Source organism: Chiloscyllium plagiosum, unplaced genomic scaffold, assembly GCF_037043375.1.
Source record: "Chiloscyllium plagiosum isolate Xiang-an unplaced genomic scaffold, Cpla_swu_hap1 HiC_scaffold_6, whole genome shotgun sequence".
Taxonomy (NCBI): Eukaryota; Metazoa; Chordata; class Chondrichthyes; order Orectolobiformes; family Hemiscylliidae; genus Chiloscyllium; species Chiloscyllium plagiosum.
The window spans coordinates 37,633,717-37,661,565 of NW_028270144.1; the positions used below are offsets into that span (position 1 = coordinate 37,633,717).

At 39.9% G+C, this 27,849-nt stretch overlaps 1 protein-coding gene and 1 long non-coding RNA gene across 2 annotated transcripts in view; both read right to left on the reverse strand.

Annotated features, from left to right (window-relative positions):
* LOC122551124 (uncharacterized) overlaps positions 1-27,849 on the reverse strand; it is a 143,849-nt gene that overhangs the window by 65,454 nt on the left and 50,546 nt on the right. The gene's annotated exons all lie outside the window — the stretch shown is intronic.
* Positions 19,465-23,636, reverse strand: slitrk1 (SLIT and NTRK like family member 1). Its single transcript, XM_043691440.2, has 2 exons — positions 22,668-23,636; positions 19,465-21,879 (listed from the first exon to the last, which is right to left on the reverse strand). The coding sequence occupies exons 1-2, from the start codon at positions 23,359-23,361 to the stop codon at positions 20,486-20,488; spliced, it is 2,088 nt and encodes a 695-aa protein (XP_043547375.1). The 5' UTR covers positions 23,362-23,636; the 3' UTR covers positions 19,465-20,485.

The window sequence follows — 27,849 nt, forward strand, 5'->3', positions numbered from 1 at the left end:
AAACCAAATTTGTCAGGTAGTGACAAACACCTCCCTGACCGGGATCCCCAGTCCCAATCTTTTTCCTATAAGAAAACATACAGAGCAGCCAATATCACCCTGCAGCAATTCAGAGCAATCTGACAAAACTTTCCTACCTTACAAGCTGTATCCGGATGGTTCGTTCAACCTCTTCAAGGTACCAGTTCCACTGTGTGAGGGACAGATTGTCTGGCTGAACACAAGAAGCAGTCTGGGTTAAAATAGCCCAGGGCACCCTTACCACTCTCTTTTGTTCAATTCAGACTTTCGTGTCACTTACTCAGCCCAGTGAAATGTTCCCTATGTTAAGGTCCAAGTCACAGCACTAAATGTGGACATATACTTTGCTCCACAAATCTAGACGACACAAGTTTCAGCACAATGGTAGATGCTTTATTATTGGAGAGCCGATGAGAGATTATTAATGTCCCCAAAAGTGGTCATGTGTCTACTTGTGATGACACTTCTGCACAAATCTCTGCTCTACACACAAAGGCAGTACTTATTATGGGAATAATACAAAAGGTTTATAAGTCTCATGGTTGATTGTCATGACATTGTTTAAAACGGGCAATTATAATTTTACAAAGCCCAGTAAATGTCGATGTCCTGTGATAAAGAGTGAATGGACTACAAGGACAGGTTATTGTATTCTTCATGATCATGTGTTGATCGGAAGAGATTAAAAAAGAAAGGTTTTGCCTGTTCTCAATGGAGGATTCACATACCTATGCTAACAGAGGGGAAGCAAGATAATGGGTGCAGGAGGCAGTTTAACAGGGTTGTGGCCAAGGCTATCAGTCTTGTCTGGGGAGGTCAAATACCTTTGCCTGAGACTGCAGAGGAATCCACATGTGTGGCTCCAATGGATTCCTTTCCTAAGAGTCAGTCAGCCTCCTCCCTACTGAGATGTTCTGTCTATTCTGTAAGAGGACAAGAGGGCGGCACGGTGGCACAGTGGTTAGCACTGCTGCCTCACAGCGCCAGAGACCCGGGTTCAATTCCCGCCTCAGGCGACTGACTGTGTGGAGTTTGCACATTCTCCCCGTGTCTGCGTGGGTTTACTCCGGGTGCTCCGGTTTCCTCCCACAGTCCAAAAATGTGCAGGTCAGGTGAATTGGCCATGCTAAATTGCCCGTAGTGTTAGGTGCAGGGGTATATGTAGGGAAATGGGTCTGGGTGGGTTGCGCTTCGGCGGGTCGGTGTGGACTTGTTGGGCCGAAGGGCCTGTTTCCACACTGTAAGTAATCTAATCTAAAAAGACATGCAACTGATACTGCAGTGAGTCTCTTTGGTAGTGGAATTTTTAACCCTTGAGTCCCCAGTATGCCTTGAAAGAGAAGTAAAACATGAAACTGATCCCTTTGTGGCTTTCAAACTTCCTCACTACAGCCTCTACTTGATCTCCTAGCTTTGATACATAATGGGGCAGTTGCTCTCTTAGCTTTTATGTGAAATGGAAACCTACTCTATTACCATTCCAGTGAGAACATGAGACATTGGCAAATGCAAGAACTCACCAGAAGACCTCCGGGACTTTAAGAAATGTTGTAATGGAAGAAGATCAAATTAAATTACCTTACCTTCAATTTGGATGTTCAATCCTTTAAATGATGCCTGTACTGGCCCATCTTTCAGCCTTACAAGCTTGTAGCTTGCAGACTGAACCCTGAAAATTCTGGCCTGGACATTTTTTTCCCCAAATATGAAATCCTGGTGTGATAACAGCCAATTAAACTGTGGGATCTCAAGATAGGACCCATTCACAACCTCACAACCTCACATGCGGGGAACACTATTATGCATTTCCTTCCACTAATATGTTGGTCATGCAGGACACACAAGAAGCACCCATTGTTTTGGAGGACACAAGGAGATCAGCAAAATACATCAGTACACAAGTGGCACTATAAGAGGCAATTTCTCACTCAAGGCTTGTGTGCTAATATCACCATCAATCATTTATAAGCTTATAGACCTCTTCCTTAAAGAGATGTGTTGCATAGTCAGCGCTGGCAATGTCGTTATTAATGATCACTGAGCTTGCTGAAAATCCTGATTGCCTCAAAGTTGCTGTGCTGTACAGCAATAAGGGATTACAAAGGTCAATCAATTTAAGTGCTAGTAGCCACCGTGTTCATTTATTTAGTAGCTTAGCTGCTTAGTTTTCTTTTTTAATTAAAGTGTAACATTGAAGATGGAAAGCAAGTAAAAAAGCTGAAAGCATATTGCAAGAAAATGGCACTACCTGAAGAGCAACTGAACAATAGATAGATTAACCTGCAATTAAATTCTATTCAAATGAAAAGTCAATATACATATTTAGATTATACATACCCACTACCTTACTGAACTACTTTTCATATTTCTTGCAGATTGCAGTGAAATTGCAAATAGCAGTATGGTGAAAATAGAACGTAAGTATTTCATATTAATCGAATTAGAATCAATGCACAAGTTCATACTGTTACCCAAATTAACATTTGTAGCTAATTTACATTCATTTAATTATATTATCTACTTAACTAGTGGTAGATGTGTAATGAACGCAAACTGTCTCATCAGCAATGCTGACCAAAGCCCACTTCTTTTTCAAGGTCAGAACATTCACAAGATTGAAATTATTCTCCTTCATCTAATTTCAACAGAATTGTCAATACACAAGAATGTAAGACACGGGGACTATTTAGTTCCTTGAGTCCATTTCAGCATTCAAGAAGATAACACCTACTTCAGCTACACCATCCTGTGTAGCTACACCATCACTTATTTACTGTGCAAAAACCTATTTGACTCTTAATATGTTTAGTGCCTAAGTATTTACAGTTATCCGCAGTAGAGGTTCCCAAAGTGACAGCTTGTTCAGTGAATTTCTCATCTCAGGCCTATATGGTCTACCCTTGATTTAAGATGAAGACTTGAACATATGACAAGACCTATCTGTATTATTTTATATCCCTCTCTGTAAAGGGAAGTCTAAACAATGTTGTTCAATAATGGCTGCTAGCAGTTGAGCATGTCTTAGTCTTAATCAGTGCATGACACAACAGTGACCCCTAGCCCTGGACTCCACAGTGAGGAGGAATCAACTACTTAGCATTTATCCTGTCCAATTCTGAATTAATTTTATATGTAGATCATCTCTCATTCTTCGAAGCCTCAGGGAAGATCAACTGAGTGTAATCTAAATGTCCTCGTAGGTCAAACACCTCATTCCAAAAGTCAATCTAGTGAATCATAACTGCTTTCCTTCTAAGCCAAATACATCCTTCCTGAGGGAAGAAGACTGTAACTGCACACAGTATTCCATATGTAATCTCAATAAGGCCACATATAATTGGGATAACGACTTCTTTATTCTTATAATGCAATTCTTTGCTTTCTAATAAGGCTAAAGTAACATTTGCTTTCTTCACCATTATTGTTCTGCCATTGTCAACATTCTGTGCTTATTTGAACGTAAGAGACAAGAACAGGAATAAGCCACATGGTCTAAGAAGCCTGCACTGGCATTAAATATGATCATGGCTGAGCATTAGCTTTGTCACCACCTTCCTGTTTTCTCTCTCTGTCAATTTGTTTTTTAGGAGATCAAACATCTGTCCATCACAGCCTGAAATGTGTTGAGCAACCGCCTATACACTAATCTTTGGAGTAAAGAATCCCAAGAAGTCTCTGCTGTTTGAATTTGTTCTTCATTCGTAGGATGTGGGTCTCACTGCATTGGCCAATATTTATTACCCCTGTTGCCATTAAGAAGGTGGTGATGAGCTACATTATCGAACTGCTGCAGTCCATTTGTACACTCACAATGTTATTAAGAAGAGAATTCCAGGATTTAGGCCCACTGATATTGACGAATGGTGCTATCTTTCCAAGTCAGATTGTGAGTGGTTTAGAAGGAACTTATAGTTGGTGGTGTTCCTATTTATCTGCTACCCTTTTTGATACTAGAGGGTCTTGTTTGAAAGGTTCTTGATAAAGAGCCTTGGTGAATTTCTGCGGTGCATCTTGGAAGTGGTACAAGGTTCTGTGACTGTGCACTGGTGATGGACATTTCTGGATATAGTGGCAAGCAAACAGACTTGTGATCTGAATGGTGTCAAGCTCATAGAGTATTTTTGGAGCTGCTCTTATTTAGGCAAGTAGAGAAAATTCCATTACACTACTGATTTATGCCTTATGCATGGTGAAAGTGAGGACTGCAGATGCTGGAGATCAGAGTCAACCCCACTGCCCCATGGCCGAACATTTCAACTCCCCCTCCCACTCTGCCAATGACATGCAGGTCCTGGGGCTCCTCCACCACCCAACGCCTGGAAGAAGAACGCCTCATCTTCCGCCTCAGAACACTTCAACCCGACGGCATCAATGTGGACTTCACCAGTTTCCTCAGTTCCCCTCCCCTCACCTTACCACAGTTCCAACCTGCCAGCTCAACGCCATCCTCATGACCTATCCTACCTGCCAATCTTCCTTCCCACCTATCCGCTCCACCCTCCTCTCTGACCTATCACCTTCATTCCCACCACTATCCACCTATGGCACTCTTAGCTACTTTCTTCCCAGCCCCACCACCTCCAATTTATCTCTCCACCCCGGAGGCTCTGTGTCTCATTCCTGATGAAGGGCTTTTGCCCGAAATGTCGATTTTCCTGCTTCTCGGATGCTGCCTGACTTGCTGTGCTTTTCCAGCACCACTCTAAGCTTGACTTATGCCTTATACATGGCAGACAGATTTTGGTAATTCATGAATTCCTGCAAAGATCTCCTGAAACTCAAATAACTGATCTCCAACAACCATAATCATCTTCCTTGTGCCAGATAATTCAGTGAAGAACTTTATCTTAATTTTAGTCTTAAAAGATCACCCTGACACTGTATTCTAGATGTTTAAGTCAGGCAAACAAACTCTCAGTGTCGACATCATTGAGTCATTTCAAAATCTTGAGGGTTTCAATAAAATCACCTCTTATTCTTCTACCTTTCAGGAAATATAAAACTAAATTTATTTTTGTACAAGAACACTCAAGCTCATCTCAATAATTACATTTCCCTCCCTCTTGCCATTCAAAGTCTATTCTGATTTTCTCCTTTCCCTAGTAAATAACTTATTTTTCTATGTCATTGTGGAGTCCCCAGAAGCTGTCCACACATTTAACCTACAAAAAACCAACTACATTGATTCCCTTCATAGCTTTGTTTCTATTCTGATATTGTTTCATTTGCAAGCATAGATAAATTACACTTTCCTTATCTAAGTCAATAATGTAGATTATAAAAGGCTGAGACCAAGCACTGTTCTTTGTAATACTCCACCAGCGACTGCCTGATAACCTGAACATCTACTGTGTTTACTGTCTACTGATCCAAAATCCATGCTAGGATGTTACCCCAAGCTCCATGACTCTGATTTTTGTGGGAGAACTTGTATTTGGCACTGAGTAATTCTTTTTTTCTGCAATTCTAAATACACTATATCTACTGATCCCTTCTTATACATGATACCAGTCTCAAAAATGTGAATAATATTCAAAAATAATTTCCCCTTCATGCCGGGGCTATACTGGACCTGGTATTGGGGAATGAGCCTGGCCAATTGGTTGAAGTTTCAGTAAGGGGTCACTTTGTGAATAGTGATCACAATTCCGTAAGTTTAAGAATACTCATGGACAAAGAAGAGAGTGGTCCTAAAGGAAGAGTGCTAAACTGGGGGAAGGCCAACTCTCTCAAAATTTGGCAGGAGCTGGGGAATATGGAGTGGGAGCAGCTGTTTGAAGGTAAATCCACATTTGATATGTGTAAGGCTTTTAAAGAGAGGTTGCTTAGAGTGCAGGACAGACATGTCCCTGTGAAAATGAGGGATAAAAATAGCAAAATTTTGGAACTATGGATGACAGGTGAAATTATGAGATGACCTAAGAGGAAAAAAGAAGCAAACATGAGGTCTAGGCGACTGAAAACAGACAATGCTTTGAAAGAAAATCAGTAAAGTAGGGCCAATCTGAAATGAGGAATTAAGATGGCTAAAAGGGGTCATGAAATATCTTGAGCAAACAGGGTGAAGGAAAATCCCAAAGGCTTTTATTCAAATATACGGAGCAAGAGGGTAACTAGAGTTAGGGTTGGACCACTCAAGGACAAATCAGGAAAGTTATGCGTGGAGTCAGAGAAGATGGGTAGGATTTTTAATGAGTACTTTGCATCAGTATTCACCAAGAAGAGGGAGGTGGCGGATGTTGAGTTAGGGATAGATGTTTGATTACTCTAGGTCAAGTCGGCATAAAGAGGGAGGAAGTGTTGGGTATTCTAAAAGGCATGAAGTTGGACAAGTCCCCAGGTCTGGATGGGATCCATCCCAGTTTACTAAGGGAAGTGAGATAGGAAATAGCTGGGGCCTGAACAGATATCGTTGCAGCATCCTTGAACACAGGTGAGGTCCAGGAGAACTGGAGAATTGTTAATGTTTAGATTTGCTATTGTTTTAAAAGGGTAGCAGGGATAATCCAGGTAATTATAGACCAATGAGCCTGACATCAGTGGTAGGGAAGATGCTGGAGAAGATATTGATGGATAGGCTCTATTTACATTTGGAAGAAAATAGGCTTATCAGTGATAGACAACATGGTTTTGTGCAGGGAAGGTCATGTCTGACCAACTTAATAGAATTCTTTGAAGAAGTGACAAAGTTGATTGATGAGGGAAGTGATGGCATATAAATGGACCTCAGAAAGGCATTGATAAGGTTCCCATGGGGGAAGTCGCATGGGGTCCAGGGTGTACTAGCTAGATGGATAGAGAACTGGCTGGGCAACAGAAGACAGAGAGTAGTAGTGGAAGGGAGTTTCTCAAAATGGAGAACTGGGAGCAGTTGTGTTCCACAGGGATCTGTGGTGGAGGAAGGTACAGGTGGTCTGATTAGCAAGTTTGCAGGTGACACTAAAATTGGTGGAATAGCAGATAGTGAAAGGGAATGTCAGAGAATGCAGAATATAGATAGATTGGAGAGTTGGGTGAAGAAATGGCAGATGTAGTTCAATCCAGGCAAATGTGAGGTGATGCATTTTGGAAGATCCAATTCTACAGCGAACTATATGGTAAATGAAAAAGCGTTGGGAAAATTGACGTACAGACAGATCTGGGTGTTCAGGTCCCTTGTACCCTAAAGGTGGCATCGCAGGTCAACAAAGTGGTCAAGAAGGTATTTGGCATGCTTTCCTTCACCAGACAGCGTGTTGAGTATAAGAGTTGGTAGGTCATGTTACAGTTGTATTAGACTTTGGTTCAGCTGCGTTTGGAATACTGCATACAATTCTGGTTGCCACATTACCAAAAGGATGTGGATGCTTTGGAGAGGGTGTAGAGGAGGTTCACCAGAATGTTTAGATTAGATTTAGATTAGATTACTTACAGTGTGGAAACAGGCCCTTTGGCCCAACAAATCCACACTGCCCCGCCGAAGCGCAACCCACCCATACCCCTACATTTATCCCTTACCTAACACTACGGGCAATTTAGCATGGCCAATTCACCTGACCTGCACATCTTTGGACTGTGGGAGGAAACCGGAGCACCCGGAGGAAACCCACGCAGACACGGGGAGAACGTGCAAACTCCACACAGTCAGTCGCCTGAGGCGGGAATTGAACCCGGGTCTCTGGCGCTGTGAGGCAGCAGTGCTAGCCACTGTGCCACCATGCCGCCCACTAATGTTGCCTGATATGGAGGGTGCTAGCTATGAAGAGAGGTTGAATAGATTAGAATTATTTTCATTAGAAAGACGGAGGTTGAGGGGGACCTGATTGAGGTCCAAAAAATCATGAGAGGTATAGACAGGATGGATAGCAAGAAGCTCTTTCGCAGAATGGGGTCTCAATTACTAGGGGTCATGAGTTCAAAGTGAGAGGGCAAATGTTTAAGGGAGATATTCATGGAATGTTCTTTACACAGAGGGTGGTGGGTGCCTGGAACACATTGCCAGCAGAGGTAGTAGAGGTGGGCACAATAGCCTTAGTTAAAATGTATCTAAAATGTATCTTCCTGAAGAAGGGCTTATGCCTGAAACGTCGATTCTCCTGTTCCCTGGATGCTGCCTGACCTGCTGCGCTGTTCCAGCAACACATTTTCAGCTCAGTTAAAATGTATCTAGGCAGTTACATGAATGGGCAAGGAGCAGAGGGATACAGATCCTTAGAAAATAGGCGACAGGTTTAGATAGAGGATCTGGATCAGTGCAGGCTTGGAGGGCTGAAGGGCCTGTTCCTGTGCTGGAATTTTCTTTGTTCTTTGTTCTAAATCCAAGGCAACTCTGCCCAACCTTGTTATCACATCTCCTTATATAAGAAAGTATATAAATGTGTTGGGAGCAATTCAGAAAAGACTTACTGGACTCATACTCCAAATTGGCAGTTTGTCGGAACAGGCTAGGCTTGTATAATTTACAAGAGGAAAAGGTAAATTAGATGAAACATGAGATGAAGATCACATCTTTTCAATGAATAAATAATACAAGGCTCCCTGTTTTCGTCCAACCTCTTTTATTAAAGAACAGGACCATGTTTGTGACTTCTTGATCCACAGAGATCATTCTAGAATCTGGGCAGTTCTGGAAGATCAGAATCAAATCATTCACTATAGCTGTAAGTCACCTTTTTTCAAATGAGGTTATGAGCATCATGAAAAGAGACAGTCAAATTTTAGATCCAGTAATTTCTATAGTATTATTTCTTTGAATGTCCTTAAGTGTCTAACCTTTGGCTCCTCCTTACTTTCGGGATGCTTTTATATGAATATACTTACAAATGTCAGAATTAGGAACTAGAGTAGGCCACTAAACCCTTGAACTTACTCTACCATTCACTAAAATAACAACCGTTTGGATTACTCCACTTTCCTGCCTCCCTCTGATGACCTTTTACCCACTTAGCAATAATCTATTTCCCTTTCCTTAAAAATAATCAGACATTGCTTCCCCTATGTTGAAGAAGACTTCTAAGGACTGTGAAAAAATATTATCGTCATCTCTGTCTTATATAGTGACTCATTTTTAAGCAGCGACCCTAGTTTTTGATTATCCCACAAGAGAAGCATTATTATATTTACTGCATCAGGAATCCTCAAGATCTTCGTCTCATGTTTCATCTAATTTACCTTTTCCTCTTGTAAATTATACAAGCCTAGCCTGTTCCGACAAACTGCCAATTTGGAGTATGAGTCCGGTAAGTCTTTCCGGAATGCTCCCAACACATTTATATACTTTCTTATATAAGAAGATTGATATACAATACTCCAGATGTGGTCACACCAATGTTCTCTATAATTTAAGCAAAGCCTCTATACTTTTATATTCAACTCTGATCACTTGAAACACAAACATCCCACTTTCATTCCTAGTTAATTACAATTCTTGCATGCTAAAACTTTACAATCCATGTGACTCAAAGGTAAGTGTGAGAGAAGTAGGTTCCAGGGCACTGATGTCAGTATTAGAGAATGTGGGATTTGTACCATGAGAAAGGGCTTCATTTGAACTGTGTTGAGAATCGTGTTTAAGAAATGCATTCATAGGAAGTATAGAGTGGAGGCAAGGGATCAAATTTTGGAGCACATGTTAAATTAAAAAAATGGAAACAAGACATTAAAGCAAGGTACTAACATGGGAAATTATTAACAGACAGTGATGGGAATGGATAAAGAGTACAAATCTAACAATTAACCAACAGTGGAGAAGTTCCAAAAATAAAAAAAAAAGCCATCCAGAGGCTTTGTATCTGAAAGCTTATTGCATTTGAAACAAAACAGATGAACTGATAGTGCAAATAGAAATAAATAATGTGATAAGTTACTCATGGGTGCAGGATGGTATATACTGAGACCTGAATATTGAAGAATGTGGGATATTTAAGAAGGACAAGAGTTCGGAAGGGGTAGCTCTGTTAATGAATGACATTAGCATAATAGAAAGGGATAGGATGAAAATATTTTGCGTCAAGATGAGAAATTATAAAGGCAATAAGTCACTCATTGGAGTGACAGTTGGGCCCCCTAGCAGTAACAACAAGGTCAGTTGAAGTATAAGTGAAGAAAGAATGGAAGCTTGTCAGAAAGGTATGGCAATAGTCATGGGGATGTTAAATTACATGTGGACTAGAAAGATCAAATTGGTAAAGTTAGCCTACATTAGGAGCTTAGAAAATATTTTTGGGAGAAGGTTCTTATAATACCTTCTGGATTGAACCTGAAAGCAGATTTACTAGGCCTGGTAGTGTTAAGTACGATAGAATTGTCCAATGATCTTGCAATGTACATGCCCCTGGCAGCAGTGATCATCATACATTTGATTCTCACATTCAGTTTGACGGAGAGAAGGATGATATTCCTTTGTTTCCGAAACGTTAACTCTCCTGCTCCTTGGATGCTGCCTGACCTGCTGTGCTTTTCCAGTGCCACCATTTTCTCCAGCATCTGCAGTCCTCACTTTCTCCAAGGACAGAAGAGTGGTTCCAAGTCTAGTATTTTAAACTTAAAGTCAATTATGAAGTTATGAAAGAACAGTCGACTAAAGTGGACTAGCAAATAAGATTCGAGAATAGAGATGCAATGACAGAAATTTAAGGGGATATGTCATAAAACATAAATTGCAGCAAGAAAAGAAAGGGAGAACCCAACATCCATGGCTAACTAAAAAGTTAAGAAAAGATCAAACATAAAGAAAAAGCATATATTTGCATAAGGATGCGTGATTAATAGAACATAAAAAACAATAAAGAACAACTAAAATATTAAGCAAAATTAGACTTTCAGAAAAAGCTAGAAATATGAAAGTCAGAATTTCAACAGATACTTCAAAGAAACAAAGTGAGCATTAATCCTATAGTCCAGGGATTTATAATACAAAATAATGACATTGAGAATTAAACGGGTATTTTACATGAGTCTTCATTAAAAAGGGATCCCAAGTAATATCCCAGAAATAGCTGTAAATCAGAGGATAGAAGGGAGGGAGGGGCTCAAGAAAACTATTAAAAGCAAGAACGTGGTATTGCACAAATTATTGGAGTTGTGGGATGCCAAAAATCTCTGAAGCCTTATGGTTTTGCTTAAAACAAATAAGATCCTAAAGGGAATTACAGTACGGAAGTGGAAAGGCTGTTTCAATTTGTGCATGAAGCTGAAACTGGGATTATTATTTAAAAATAAGAGGTCACCCATTGAGTCGCACAGTGACTCAGTGGTTAGCACAGCTCCCTCATAGTGTCAGGATCCCAGGTTCGATTCCACTCTTCACTGATTGTGTGTGGAGTGTGCATGTTCTTCCCATGTCTGTGTGGGTTCCCTCCAGGTGTTCCTGTTTACCCCCTCAGTCCAAGAATGTGTAGGTTAGGTAAATTAGCCATAGGAAATGTAGGGATAGGTGGGATGCTCTTTGGAGGGTCAGTATGGACCAAATGGCTTGTTTCCACTCTGTAGGGGGATTCTATGATTTCAGACAATGACAAGAAAGATTTTTTTTTCTCTTGGGTGGCTATAGGTTCTCAAATAGATTAAGTTCAGAAGAGATAATCCATTTTAGCAGAGGGGCAGTTTTTAGCTTTTTGAAGTCCTCATGTCTCTGGAGCTGGAAAAGAGTCTTAATTTTTTTCAGCAGTTCAAGCAGATAGGCTGAAGAAAGGCCTGTGTCCCTTTCTCCCAGATGACAAGTCAGTGAGTTAGCCTGTGACTGCTTGTTTGTGTAGAAAGTCACCACAAATAAATGCCTGATACCTCAATTTAGTATGAAATAATAAAAAAAAGTCATGAGGCTACCTCATAAGGATTGAGTGTCTGCAAAGGATGGACTGAATCCTTCTTTTTGCTGTTTATGAAGAAATTGCCAAATTGTCTTAATTATCATGGTTTTTGTTCTTTTTATAAGTGTAACAAATTCATGTTAGTTTGTTAAAAAATACATTGACAGCTTATGTGAATATGCTCAGTGACTGGCCAACACGGTAACTAATTTTCAAAGAAACAACTTAAAATCTGTTAAGCCAGGTTTCACTCTGGAATCTGAATATTAACAATGAGCTGGCATTATAGCATTTACTTTTCAGAAGGCATTTTCCAAGGTACCACATTGCAGTAATTATGGCTCATTGTGCAGGAGATAACAAATGGCCATGGATATGATTGCCTAACTAATGGAAAACAGAGAGTAGAAATAAATGGGTCATTTTCTGGATGGTAAGATATAAAAAGTGGTGTACCGCAACAATTAGAGTTTCAGCCTCAACTTTTTTTACAGGTTAAGTGAATGGATTAAGGAATGGAAGGATGGTTGCTACATATTGCTGACAACACAAAGTAGGTAGTAAAGTAAAATATAAAGAGGACATAAGGAGGCCAAAAAGGATAGACAGTTTAGGTAGAGATTTGGGGAAGGAGCAAAATACTTCTTTAATGCTATGAATTAAACTAGAATGTTCTATCTGTCAATATTATTAGCAAAAGCAACAATAAGGAGAAACTAATCCAATATTCATTTATCATCATGCAATTTTTAAATACTTTGAAGAACAAAAAATCCAAACCAAATTTTCACTTGTCAAACATTTTGAATAATTTTCATAGACTTTTATTTCCAAAAAGGACTGCCATCGAGTGTTTATAATATATATTATCACCTTCATCTATTAGACTGTTCTGCAAATTAATAGAAAAAACTCTTGGGTAAATGCACATCCTGTTTCACATTTACATATATAATGATGAGATAATGAATTCTGTTGGAATAATTCTAATTCAATTCCCTGCACAGAACAACCAGACCAAATGCTATTTAAATACACGTGAAAAGCTCTGCTTTAAGTATCTGACATTATGTAAAATGTCGACTGTTTGGAAAGAATTCACAGAACAGTCAGTACTTTTCTACCATTAGAAATGTAATAGATGGATTTAATGCCCAGAGGGAACAAGGTTGCAACTGCCCACATACTGTTCACAGCTAACTAGCAAAAAGAGTAAAGTTTTCCTGCATTAATCAGCAGTGGATCTGAACCAAGAAATCACAAGACCCTGTGCTGACTCACTCAGATAACCAGATCTCAGTGGCAGATTGTTTCTGAATGATTTTTATATTGTTAGGCAAATATTTTTAAATTAGTCAACAAATATTCAAAAGTACTTAGCGGAATAAAGTTGTTCAAACATCCAAATCTACCCAACCCAGAAAACCCGCAACCCACAAAAAGTTTGATTCCTTTCCAAGTGGCAAACTCGACACATAGCACTGATTTTATTTGAGTTAAGCATTTGTGCTGCCTTTCTTGAAGGTTTGCAGAGGTTTGATGGAATATAGAGAGAAATAGCAATGTATTCTTCAGACACAACAACAGCTGAAGAAAAATCAACACGGGAATAGGATCACTGAGAGATACACATACTAAAGCCTCAGCAATAAAACTAAAAGGACATGACTATTAAATAGCTACACTGTCTTAAATTTTACTAATGAGAAAAACATGTTAGGCACGACATTAAAAAATGTCTGAAAGCTTAAAAAAGAAATTTAGGGGAGATATTTGGTTAGTACAGCCCAATTGCCAAATCTGTGGAATCGGTTTCCACGGTTTCAGTTATCCGGGGTTTGCCGTGGCCTGAAATTATTACATGTAACATTCCAGAATCAGGAATCAGGGGACTGCCAGAGAGGTAAATTTCCCATTTAAATGAATGGGTTTGTTACTATCCGTGGTTTTGGGCATCTGCGGTAGGTCTTGGAACATACTCCCCATGGATGCGGGGGGAACTACTGCAATCAAACTTAGAGAGGATATGCTCCAATTCTGGATGCACTTCGCACATGCAAATTAAATCAGGTTAGACAAATTATCACAGAGGAATGATTCAAGGTTCATTACAAAATGAAATAATGCTACAGGGTGGTGGTTTCTTGAATTATGAGGAAATATCCTTGTTTAGTTATTCATTTCTGCAAATTAGCTCAATCTACTCCTGTTCACTATCATAACAACAAAATAATTTCCCTCTCCAGTTTAGCAAAGGTAGAATTTTTCTGTAAACTAATTATGTTAGTGTCACCATGTCTTACTCCCTGCTTCAGTATTTTGTCTTCAGTATTTTGTACTGAAATCAACTGCCAGAAAACAAATGTTAAACAGTGCCAAAAGTTAACTGCCCAAATAAACCAGTTAGTTGAGTTGATGGAAGAGTGATCTATAAGTTGTGTTAGTCCCCATCCATTCTAAGGCATTTTCTAATCTCCTGTTCAATGAGATAACGACACTATTCCAGAACAGGTGGGACTTAGAACCCAGGCCTCCTGGCTCAGAGCTAGGGACACTACCACCATGCCACAAGAGCCATTCTATTCATTCCAATCATTTAACCTATACTTCTAATCAACCTGTCCTGAGATGTTGTTACATACCTCTGGAGCAGATGGGCCTTGAACCCTGGTTTCTTGGTCCAGGGTAAGGGACACTACCACTGTGCCTCAAAAGGTTTTCCATTAATTTCAGTCAGTTCTAGGTTAACCAATGTCAGTTGCTTTTAACTTGAGTTCCCCTGAGTAAGGGAACAAGAAATTAACCCTTGTTCAATGTACAGCCCAGGTACATTGACTGACTAAAGCAGTTGTGGAGATAGTACACTTGGGAAGATACATAAGGGTAATGCATTCCTTGTCCAAATATACCTCCACAAATAAGTTGATTATTCTTTTTAAGGCAAATAATTTCTCTATTTTTAATGTGAAAAATAGCACTTTGTGTACTTTTTCCAAAGGATCTTGAAAATTGTTGCATTTACTGTAATTTCTATTCAAGTTCCTCTATGACCTCCTCACTGTCCCTGTAGCATTCTCCTACAATTGTTTAGAATCACAACATTCCTCCTGCCTTTTTGGCACATCCCCAATTTTCATTGCTCCACAGGAGACAGCTATACCTTCAGATGTTTGATCTTAGGGTTTTTGCATTCCCATCTACAACTTCGCCCATTCTCATCCTCCTGGTTAGTTTCTTCTTATAACAAAGTTCTTCCCTTAAGCTCTAAACCAATTGTCCTAACTTTCCTCTTATGTGGCTTGGTATCAACTTTTATCTGATAAATTTCCAATGATAAATCTTTAGATGTTCTATGGTTAAGATGATGTATCAAAGATGTTGTTGTAATTGCAGTTCATGAGCAACTCCACTGCACAGTTCAGTGCCCAATGGAACATAAGAGTCTCCAAGTGTAATCCTAATTTTGCTCATATCAGCCAGGAATACTTCAGGGATGTACCAACTATCAGATGTTTCAGTGGTTGCAGGTGTACTGAGTAGTGCATGCTAAAAAGAAAATGTGTGTGTAGATGTTGGAAGAGGACAAAATTAAGCATGATGTAATGCCCCATATGTTCAAATAGTCAGTAATTTTATTCCATTTTAATTTATCCCTGTAAAATGGCCATTTGGGTAAGATGAACGTAAAATCATCAACAATTAATGCCTTCGGAAGATAAAGAGAGAATTGTAAAATAAAGTATACAATCACATTATAATTCTCAATGTTGAATTAAATCTCAGAAAGATAAAATAATGAGCATATAGTGGTCATTGTATTATTATAATTTCTTTATAATTCTTTTCAGTATAGGTTAGCATAACGTGAAAATAAAATATAAACAAAGGAGAAACAAATGAAAGAAAAAAATTAAAATCTAAAATATACAAAGGTATCTAGCAATTGTTCATCAATATCACACATCTAACATCTTCAGAACAAAATATCAACAAATATTTATGTTAAGCTTTTCAGGTTATCAAGGCCATCCTCTCTACAAGCCATATAAAGACTCTAATCGGCACATTTAATGTGATAGTGCAAAGTTTTGGAAATATTTTCTGATCCCATGACATAATCACATAAAATCAGAATGCACATCCATCCTCACCATTGCACCATATGTTGCTGAATCGCTAGGTTGTGGTATCCATAGATAACATTATACTTTTCCCAATTCATCCTCGCAAGATCCAGACTTGTATCCAATTACATAGTTGCTTATCACAGTCTATATTGATCCCCATAACTTTGATGAATATATTCAATTAAAAGACAGTATCGAAAACAGGATGTACAGGATAGATGTTCCAATACTTCACAAATCATTCATGCTTCCTTCTCTACTTTTCATTACTGCAACTTTTGAGGGTTCAGGCCTCACTCTTCAGAAACTCGTGTGCCACTTAAGGCTAATGACTTACTGGCTGGCAGAAAGACAATTGCAGGCATGGAAAGAGTGTTCAGACTGCAGCCTGTCAGAGTGCTAATCAGATTGGAAATCCTTCCAATACTTCATAATATTATCCAAGATAAGTTTGCGATGATATATGAAAACAAAAAAAACACACCCCAACTAATCAAACATTTTTCTTCTGTGTTTTTAATTTATATTTTTCAGTATTAGTAATATTAATCCTAACAGCCATTTAACCCCCTTCTATTTCACACATATGCACTTTGTAAGTAATTATATTTCTTTGTGTCTCTTTGTGTTATTCCCATTCATCCTTTCTATATTCTGTACTTTTCAAAATGCTGTTTATTTTTAATATCTTTTTATCCTGTTTTGGTAAAGGATTCAGTTGATATGTTAAAATGCCTGGTCTATCTGCTAGTTGTGCTAAATAGGGATGTTTCTCAAGAACCAATGGGCTCCCAGTGCATTAAACCAAGACTGATTGATTTTTACTCAATGCAAGCAATTTGATAAATAGGGCAATTTAATTTCAACCACAGTGTCCTAATTAATGGACTTTTGCTATCAATGTGTTCTGAGAATGATGATACTGTGAACAGACAAAAAAAGTCAAATCTATCCCCACTTCATTACAAAAATCAGAACATCACTAATTTCCTAATTGGTAATGAAATGTCTAATTAACAAAGGCATCCAATTATCTGAAGAAATTCTATTTCCCTCGAAAAGCTCTATTCTAGTGTTAAAGAGGACAGACCTTCATCACAAGCTTTGACAATCAGCCAACCTTCTATGACTCTTGAGGAAACCTTGAATTCACAGAAGAAGGTTATTTTTAAAAAAAGTCAGCTGTTCATTCAAAATTTCTCACTTTTACAATTTTTTCATTTAGTTCTGTGGGTTGATTAGAAAACAAAATTGCGAGTTTGAAGTGTTACAAATAACTGTAATGCTTGTTTCAGAAGAATACTGCAAAGAAAATCTTGCTTGCATCTCTACATATACATAGCTCTTCCCTACACCAGCCTCCTCAACCCTAAAGAGAAAGAGCATTGAAAAAAGAAACAGTAATACTTGAAATGCAATTGCTGAGTATACTGGACCTCCACATTGAAATAAACAAAATGAGTTTGTCATTGTGTGTCACTTGCCAATTTGACTGTTTTCTCCTTCTGGGAAATTCCAACATTCCACTTGCTTCTCCCACACACCCTCTCACCTCCTCACAATCCCCTCTTCTACACAACACACCACCCTTCCCTCCATATCTTTGCCCCTCATGTACAAACCTTCCCAACAATCTGCTTTTAAACTTACCCCCACTCATCCATAGACTCCACCACCTGTAAACCACCATTCTTTACACATCCCAATCACACACATTATCTGTCCTTCCCTCAAATATCCCTGCACCCCACACACATATTCACCCTTCTCCATAAACCCACCCCACCACCTATAGTCCTGTTAGACATATACCACCTCCTTCTTTGCTGCTCCACATACAGCATTCCCTCCAAATGCAGCCACAGGAATGATTGAGATGCAGCTTAACAGCATTTGAACCAAAACTCAGACAGGTAGATTTGAAAAGATAGGCCCATTTAGCTCACCATTTCTCTCAGGTTCATCTGCAATAGTTTCTCTCCTATGTTGGGCTCACCACTAAATCCTTTTTTCCCATAATTAGTCAACAATTCCTGATTATCTTTCTTAAATACAATGTCTCAGTACAAATTCCTACTTTGGAAAGGAATCTATTTTGGGCATTAATTTCACTTTCTACACAGCTCAAATGTTCTCATTTTACAAAATGTCTTTAAGATTCCTCCACATCCACTGGGATAAATTCCTTAACTCTCTTAAAATAATTTAAAAAGAACAGTATTATATGATGGGCTTTAGAATTATGCTGTGTTTATAGTATCCTATAATTACTTAGCAGGGTTGAATAAAACTTCTTTGATATGTTAACGGAATCATTAAAACATTAGAATGGCTATTAAATGAACAGACAAGGGAATTTCATACAAATGTGTTACTCATACACTAATTTTCACACTGCATAATTTAATAGTGATGATTCTTAAAATATATAGACAATCCAAGATATATTCCTGATTTGTACAAAAAAAAAATCATGAAAGCATCAAATTAGAGAAGAATTATGCCTTGTACTACTGATGTTCTCTGAGGTTACATTCTGTCAGGTGCAGTACAGAACCATGCTGAACAGGGGTATTTTAGAATTTAATCTCTAATCTATCCTTGTTTGGTAATTCCACCAGGATTGCTGCAGCTGTAATAAATTTGCCCAAGCACCCTAGTTTGCAAAAATGTAGGGTCATCCAGGATTCTTGCTTCAAGGCCAATTACTGGACAATGAGTGCATGGATGTCAGATGATGAAAGGATTCCAGAGATTTGTGAAGCTCCCTGTGGTCAGACAGTTTACAAGCAGCATTTAAACCCACATAAGAATCAAGGCGATTTTCACAAATTAACGTAGGGTAACCAGTGCCTGTAAAACCACACCACTACATCAGCGACCATTTATTTGACATTAGCATTTAGCTGTTTTACATGAATGGAATATTGTAAGTTGTCAGATTGATGCTTGATTGATCTTTCAAAAAAGTCACAGGATGTGGTTGAGGGCTGCTATTTTAAAAAAAAAATCTGAACATTGCAACAACATGGGTTGTTTTTAAACAAAGGAGGGATTTTATGAGCTGAGACACTATTTACTTCCAATATATTCTATTAACATGGTATCTGTTGCCAAGACTTCCAATACTTTGCACTGTCAATCTAATGTGTTGACATAGCAGTTCACAGATCAATGCGAAAATAGAGGATCATCCCATATACAGCCTTGGATATTTACAATCATTTTTCTGCACCATTGTGCTACCAGTTTCTGCAGTCGAGGAAAAATACCATGATGCTTATGAATAAACTTTCAGGGTCTCCTAAAGTCTAAACAGCTGCAAAACATTCAAACAAAATGGAGATTGATCAACATTTAAATTACCCATAAATATGAGCATACTCTTTGAATGAATGGGAATTTTGCCATCATGAGGACTAAATAACTTAATCAGTCTTCAGACTAAACCAGCCATTTTAATGTTGAAAAATTTGCCGTTATAAAACTCTAAAATAATCCTATTAAATGTCCTCTAAGTGCACCTCCATAGTTTGTTCTGTTTTATTATGTTACATAATGATGACTTGAACAGGTTACATCATATCACTGATGCAACTTGAGCAACTGAGTGACATAAATTGGGCATGCTTATGTGTACTTTATACATTTATTCCCAAAATTTAAAAAAAAGAATATTCCATTGGCCATTTTAATTCCTATAGCACGGTACAAAACATAGTAACTGCTCTGAAATTTAGATGGAAATAGGCATTTGCAAATACAAAATAACACCAAAAAACATGGAAAAATTCATAATATAAAATAAATAATTACTAACCATGCACAAACAAATATGGTCTAAAACAAGATGAATTTGCAGCTTACACCTTATCTAAGCAATAATAGCACAAACTGCACAATTTATAATCACAGAAAAATAAACAGGGTTCAATACTGGATCCATGACTTCATAGAATACAATTAGTACTCGTGAATGGAGCATAGTAATAGCTATTTCTTCCAGCTATGTGGTGTATCCCTGTGGCGTTGAGTTCATGCATGACATGCATCACTTGATTCTAATTAGACAGTTCTGTACAATACATTCATGCGTTCGTGCAACTTTACAACCATAAAACCTAAATGCTGAAATCTATTTCCCCATTTGTGTATTCTTTTTTACAATTCTTCCATATCTCCAAACAACAACAAATCATCTTTATATTTTTTTTATACAACTGATTAATTGTCATTTACATTCGGAATATCAACATGAAAAGACCATTGAAAAGCACAGTAGTGTCTGTGCTTTCTTCTGAAATAAATGTATGTTTCACAGCAGGAGAAAAATTGTTAGTTCTAAGAGTTATATGTACTTTCTTAGCATGTGTACTTTCTATTTTCATTAGAAAGCTGAGTTCAACATTCTGTTGCAGAATTTTAGCAGAAGCCTACAGCATTATTATTTACATCAGGAGCTTAACTGTCAATGTAATGACCTCATCTCCACACAATTTGCTGTTTAAAATCACACACTATATTTTTCAGCATTTGATTTTGTGAAGCCTAGTCTGAAAGGGAGTGTGTAACACAATCATATACTCTGTGAGGTCCCTCTGCGTGGTAAGGCCCATTGTGCCAGTAAGAATCACACACTGTTTGCAAGGAGTTAATTTCTGAAGCAGAAGAGTTGTTTTCCCGTTTTCTCGATCTCTTACGATTTCTCAAGATAAACACCAGCATGCCAACAACTGTAAAGGCAGACGTGACAAAGACAAGTAAAAGGCCAGGTACCAGCACTGAAATTGAAACTCTGCTAGTCTCCAAATAAGGATTCACGTGAGTCCCTGTCTCTGTCGATATGGTAATGTTACTTGACGAGGAAAATGTCAGATGGATTTTTGCGTACAACTCTGGACACATCAGCTCATTGCTTATCGACTTTATATCTCTGTCCCAAAATTGGTCAGGAGATGCACATTTTAATTCACTCACAACAACATCAGTGCCCATTCTCTCGACCCACTGCTTGAATGCTATGATGTTACATGAACAATCCCAAGGATTTCCATGAAGGTCGATTTGCACAACTGAAGTTAGCTGATCCAAAACACCGGTAACTGGGAGATACATAAAATAATTAGTGTGCAAACTTAGCTTGGAGAGGGAGACAGAAGAAAACACATCGACAGGCAAAGATTTCAACAGATTGTTATGTAAAAACAATTCTCTCAGATTTGGCATTGAATTAAATGTGCCTGGTAGGATTAACTGAATTAAATTGAACTCCAAATTCAGGTACTCTGTATTTTGCAGACCAGCAAACATATCAGGGTTGAGAGTTTCCAAGTTGTTGTTATCCAGATACAGCCATCGCAAATCAGTGAGATTAAGTAAAGTGTTGTTTTCTATTAACTTTATGGCATTATTTCCCAAATCCAACAAAGTCAAACTGCTGTAATCCACGAAATGACTTCTCCTAATGATTTCTATGTTATTCTGTCTTAGGAACAGTTCCTGTGCTTTTATTGGTTTGGGCTGGAGGTCAGCCATACTTTCAAGCTTGCTGCCCCTGCAGTTAACCTCAAGACCTGATTCAGGATTATTGAAAGAACAGCTACAGGCTGTGGGGCATCCAGCTAACAAAGGAGGGCTATTGCTGCCATTCGGTACAACGTTAGCTGAAGATCTTGTCTTTTGCTGCCAATTTCCACTTGGCTTCAACTGTCCTTTGTGCCTGGATGCTGATGTTGGTGACCTCGGATGCTGAAATACCGGGGTTGCAGGCAGTCCTGTAGCCCCTTGAGCAGGTGGAGCAACGAGACTTAAATCGTTATCAACCTTCCAAGGACATAAATCATATTCGGATGTTTCATTCAAGTAATTTCCTTGTAATCGCAAAGGTGCCTCACAAACTACTTTTCCGATCAGGGCTGAATAAGAGATGTGTTCTAGCCATTCTTGAAGGGAAAAATAATATAGATTGGAGATAATCCTCATATTTTGTTATAACAATCATTATTAGCTGCTGCCAAATGTTAAAATGTGTCACAAAAGTACCTTAGCAAAATAATTCAGCAAAGTATGAACATAAACAGTTCATATTCAAATCCAAACCCACTTCCAGCTGTAATTAGCACAACTTTATCCTGTGAAAAATTGCTAACCGAGTGAATTGACGGCATTCTGAAATTGCAGTATCTCTTCACCCCAACTTTAAATCTCTACCAGTTCTTTGAATGGCAAGCAGCTAAGGAAGCAAACCATGAAAGTAAAACAATTGTGAAGGAGAATATCACAGCGGGGAAAGAAAATGGCACAGAAAGCACTAGGCTCTGTAAGCTGCAGTGTTTGCCAAGTGTTATGGCTATTAGGGACATCCTCAAAGGAGTAACACAACTGGAACTCTAGCAGTATGCGCTGGAGCCCAACAATCTTATCAATTGACTGAGCCGCCTTTCTGCTTCTCAAAGCCACTCTGAATGAAAACTGTGTGGGTCAGTTAAGGCTGTATTGTTCTGCGCTGTGAACTCATGTTCACTTCGACTTGGCACAGACTGTCAGAACTTAATGCACCCGGTGCTCCAGTTGCCTTTTTCAAGCAGTCGGACGGACCGCTGCTCTTTGCGCCGTTTTACCCAACTCTGCCATCTAGTGTTAATATTAACCAATGATGATAATCTGCCCTTCTACTCACACCCGCCCCCCACCCCCCCCATGAGTGTCAATGCCGGCCCTTGCAGCTCACCTTTCAGGGGCAGCAGATCACAAGTGCAGTCCCAGGGGTTGTCATCCAGGAGAATTTCCGCCACCCCGGGGATCAACTCCAGGATGCCGTCGTAAGGCAGCGTCTTGAGCCGGTTGCCCCGCAGATCCAGGTGGGTGATGGGCACGTTCTGGAAGAGGTCCGGCGGCAGGGAGCTCAGCAGGTTGTCGTTGAGGATCAGCACCTCCAGCTCGTTGAGGTCGCGAAAGGCGCCGGGGTCGATGTCCCGCAGCAAGTTGAAGTCCGCCTGCAGGTACTCCATGTCGTCCAGCCCCAGGAAGGTGTGCCTGCGGAAGCCCTTGATCTTGTTGTTGTTGATGTGCAGCCGCTTGAGCAGCTGCAGCCCCAGGAAAGCCCCCGGGATGATGTCGTGCAAGCCGTTGTTCTCCAGGTGCAGGGTGACCGCGTTGTAGAAGTTGGCGAACTCGTTGGGGAAGAGTTTGGACAGCGAGTTGTGGTGCAAGAAGAGCTGGTAGAAGCGGGAGGTGGGCGCGCTGTAGTGCTGCAGGTCGGAGATGCCTTTCTCCTCGCAGTTGATGTGCAGCACGCCTTCCACCTCGGTGCAGGAGCACATCTTCTCGCACAGGTCCGTGGTCGTGTTGCCCCAAACCAAAGCCACCAAGATTTGCAGCCCCAGCAGCAGCGCAAGACACATCTTCAGACAACAGTCTCCCATATCTCAATGTCATGAATGGTCTCAACGGATTGGGGGGAGGGGGGGGGGGGGGTGGAGGATGAAGAGTGGGGGGGCTACCTTATTCGGAAATAAAAACCAACGAGGCGAGATCACAGAGCCCCCTCCCCCTCCGCCCGAGTCCAGCGTGCGAGGGCCTGGACCGTTTTGCCTGTTAATGCAAGCAGAAGTACACGGGTACGGACCCCCAGCAGAAAGGCTGAACCATTCGAAGCCCTGCTAGTTTCCTAAGAGCATCGCAAAACGGCAAACCCACCGCCCCCCCACCCCTCCCCCCTCTCCCCCCCACCCCCCCCCCCCTCCCCCAACCACCACGCCACACCAAGAAAAATACTACAAATACTAAAGCACTATCAGGCATTGCAATCCATGGTGGTCAGGTTGCGACCCCCCTCACCCTCTCTACCCCCACCCCTCCTTCCGTCCCCCCCACAAAAAATAAACATAAAAATCCGGACTCTGTTCAGTTGCACTTGGTGCCTGGTGTCAGCTCCCTGCTGTCCCACTGATCGGTGTGCACAATGTGCTGGAAGACTAAATTCTGCAATCTCTGCATATTCCGTCCAGCGAGCCTCTTGTCTCGTTTTTCTCTCTCTCTCTCACTCACTCACTCTTTCTCCTTTTTTTTGTCCAGGATGTGATCAGCTTCTCTGATGATTCTAGTTTGGTCTCTCTCTCTCTTCGCCACCTCACTTGGAAGAACTAATGCACTCTGCCGAGAGCCAGTACCGCGTACACTAAAACACACAGACACACAAAATCTCGTCTGATCGGTGAAGTGGGAGGAGGGACAGAGCGAGAGAGAGAGAAAAAAATCAATTCACAACCAGATGTTAACGGGCATGAATACCGTTGCGCTTCCAACCTGAATGGTTTCACTTCGAAGTAAAAATCTTTTTTTTCTCCCCAGTTTTACGTTTGCTCCACTGCGGTCTCACGCTGCCGTTTGCCGAGGTATATTACTCAAATCCCGGAGACAATTACACAGACTGCACATCAATTGAATGCCAGGAAAAAAAAAAGGGGGGGGGGGGTAATTATATCTCTCGTCGTTTCTGTTTAATGCAGAAAACTCCGTGGATTTTCTCTCCTCTCTCTCCCCGGGCACTTTCAGCAATGTTCAGGATCAGAGAAAACTGTCTCAAGAACTGCCAGGCAGGGCGAGTGTTCAAAAAAAGCACGTTCTGTTTGTGTGCTTCTGTTATGTGCGTATGTACATTGGGTTCAATGCATGCACGCAGTTTTATATTCCTTACGTATAACATCCAATGCGTGTCAGTCCTACAGAAACTAGACGCCTTCACGTTGAATAAGAGACGAAACTTGGGGGTGGGGGGTGATGTGGTTACTACGCTGTTGGAGCAACTTTTCCCGGTTCAGTGGGAGGTGGGCAGAGCCAGCGTTGCACTCCAAGCAACTTCACTTTAAAGGGGGGGCTCAAAAATATTAAATTTACAAACTCCCCATCCCCCGGTCTTGGAGATATCAAATAAGCCGGCAAACACCAGCTTTTGCTTAACAAAAGCGGTAGTTGTTTATCTCATTTTAGAAATAAAACTGGCGGCTACAGCGGGAAGCAGGGCTCTCTCTCGCTCACAGTTCTGCGGGACACTGAGCGTTCAGTTCCATTGCTTTTTTTTAAAGATAAATATATGCGTGCTGCTGTTGTTGGCTCTTGCCTGGCACAGTGGAAGTGTATCTTCCTACCTTCCACCCCGCCCCCCTCCCTCCCTCCCTCTCCAAACCTCCCTTCCTCGCCAGTGCGTATCGCCGCTGGAAACTGGATTTGCTGTTGTCTCTATTAGAGAAACAACTGCATCCCCCGAAAACAATTATAACGGGAAAACCGCGAAGAACCAACTAGTGAGACGTGCACCAAACCATCTGACAGCTTTCTATTCTGGTGCAAGTTGGTGACGCGATGGGACGAGAAGGCAAAATAGCAATTAACTTCTTCCCCTCGCCCCTCAGACAAATCTATTGAATGCTCTCATTATTTTTTGTAGTAATCTACAGATTGCTATTTCAATCTTTGAAAGCTGAGGAAAAAGGAAAGTGGTTCTTCATTGTCATTTTTTTCTGTCACTATGAAAGCATATCACCAGATCTGTTTTTTTTTAAATATATGAGAGTCATAGAGACCGCCATGAACGATTCCGATTGCAGAGTGCAAAGACTGCCGGCTGTGTAACGCCAAGATTAAATTTGATAATCCAAACTGCGGCTTGCAGGTACTGTCTATACAGGATTGAGTGGGGGAGGGTCTATGCAGGATTAAGGTGGGGGGGGGGGGGGGGGCAGTAGAAAGGAAAAATAAATTGTTTGCTGAAAATGAGTGTCTGCAAATGATATTTAATCAGAAGTACTCATTGAACAGTGTTATTAGCAGCAAACCAGTGAAAATAATTGGAGCTTTGACATTCCTCTGCAGTAAAAGTAAGCTGTTAAACATCACATCTAGTGATTATACTTTTATGTACACTTATGAAAATCTCCAAGGAGTTTCTGTTAAGAGAAAAAGTTGGACTAATTAGCACAAAATAATAAACGTCTGCTTAAAACACAAATAAGCATTTGTCCTGCTATATCATTAATTTAAGTTACTGACATTTCTTTAGCATTAGATCAATATATTGACAAGTATAAGTAAATACTACCCAGCAGATTATTTATAGTTTTGAAGTCTATTACGATTTGGCAGACAATGCTTTGTCATTTTAATCTTGCACTTGAGGTTTGTAACAAATCATGCAACATATTTCAAAGATATGGAGAAATTCTGGTCTGTAATAAAAATGCTAGCGTAAGAATAGATTATAAAAGACACAGAGATACTAGAACAGCCTACGCCATCCTGCTGCAGCTACTGCAAAGGCAACCTGAACCAAATGAAGATTGATGACAAACAAGGAAAGTTAATAATGAGAGGGTAGAGGCTGATACAGCACATGCAGTCTGCACAACAGCAATTCATACAGGACGGAAGCTGTCCTCTCTGCATTACTCAGCTCTTTGTATTTTATGCATATAACCCAAAGTAAACAGCAAATCATTCAGAAAGCAACTCAAAACATTCTCATCTGTTGAACTAAAACCTAACTTACTGGTAAATATGCCTATTAAAATGTAGTTTGTTGCAAAAGTCATCATGGCTGATGCAAACAGTTTATTGAATTGGCTTTTGAAGCAGTCTGCTAAAATTAACCATGACTGTGATCGAGATTTAACTAATTTCAGAGCTGATGATTTATACGGCCAAAGGCAGCTAATGCAGTGCTTCAGTTTATTTCATCACACCAGTGCTCAGATCAGTAAGTATTTGTGAGCTTAATTATAGCTAAACTACTTCAATTTGAGCTGACAGAGAGATTCTAAAGAAATACTTAGTTGAACCAGTCTGGTAACAGCAATATTAGATTTAAGGCTAGACACTTACAATTTGATTGCTGATCTTTGCTGGCATGTTTATTTAGAGGATCTGATGTGTGATGGAATGGAGGAGAGAGAGATCATTAAATGGAAGAAAAATAAGTAACCCTCCACATTTGCACAATGCAAGGATGCTTCCTGATGGAAAGGCAAGTAGAACAGCACTGAGGATGATAACATCTACCCTCACAATGACAAAGGATACTCAGGAAATGAAGGGAATAAATCAGGAAAAATGGAATGGAGCATTAAAGTAATTTTTATTATCATAGTTGATGTATATTATTCTCTGGTTTCTATCTATTAAGATAAAATGTAGAATTTGGAATTTTACAGTTTGTGGGAAATCAACATTAATGTTGCTCTCCACAGAAATAAGTGACAGGTGAACACGTGAAACATTTCAAAGAGAGTTCTGGGACATGCTTTCTGGTCAGTTAATTCATTTATTCACCCAAAACCAGCCAATTTAGTGACAGTGAGTAGTTCAAGGAATTTCAAGTATGGGTTATTTCAATTTCCATTGCAAATTGAGTTTCCACTAGTTTCCTTTTAAATCAGTTTCAAACAATATCATGCTAGAACACGTCCAATTCCAAAAAGAATCGCTGCTGAAAATGTGTTGCTGGAACAGCGCAGCAGGTCAGGCTTATGCCTGAAACGTCGATTCTCCTGTTCCCTGGATGCTGCCTGACCAGCTGCGCTGTTCCAGCAACACATTTTCAGCTCTGATCTCCAGCATCTGCAGACCTCACTTTCTCCTCCAAAAAGAATCGGTCTATCTCTGATCATGGTGATTCACCATGGTGTGTGTCTGCTAATTGTGCTCATTTGCAGGTTTCTAAGGTGGCATTAAAATATGTTTTAAAAGTTTCTGGTGAAATTTAATTTATGAAGAAACTGACTAGTGGGCACCAAGTAACTAGTAACTACTTAAGTAAAGTTTTTTAAATTAGCTCTCAGCTAATTAAAATCAGGTTGCTCACAGATGGTTGACTTGACATTGATTGAAAAGGCTTATTTTTTGTGATAATGCCATTT

Bases quoted from the DNA above. Each gene is read 5' to 3' on its own strand.
- slitrk1 (XM_043691440.2), bottom strand. From the start codon at position 23,361: ATGGGAGACTGTTGTCTGAAGATGTGTCTTGCGCTGCTGCTGGGGCTG. The intron at 21,880-22,667 runs GTGAGCTGCAAG...TTTCCCTTCAAG, and splicing joins TGATCTGCTGCCCCTGAAAG to AATGGCTAGAACACATCTCT.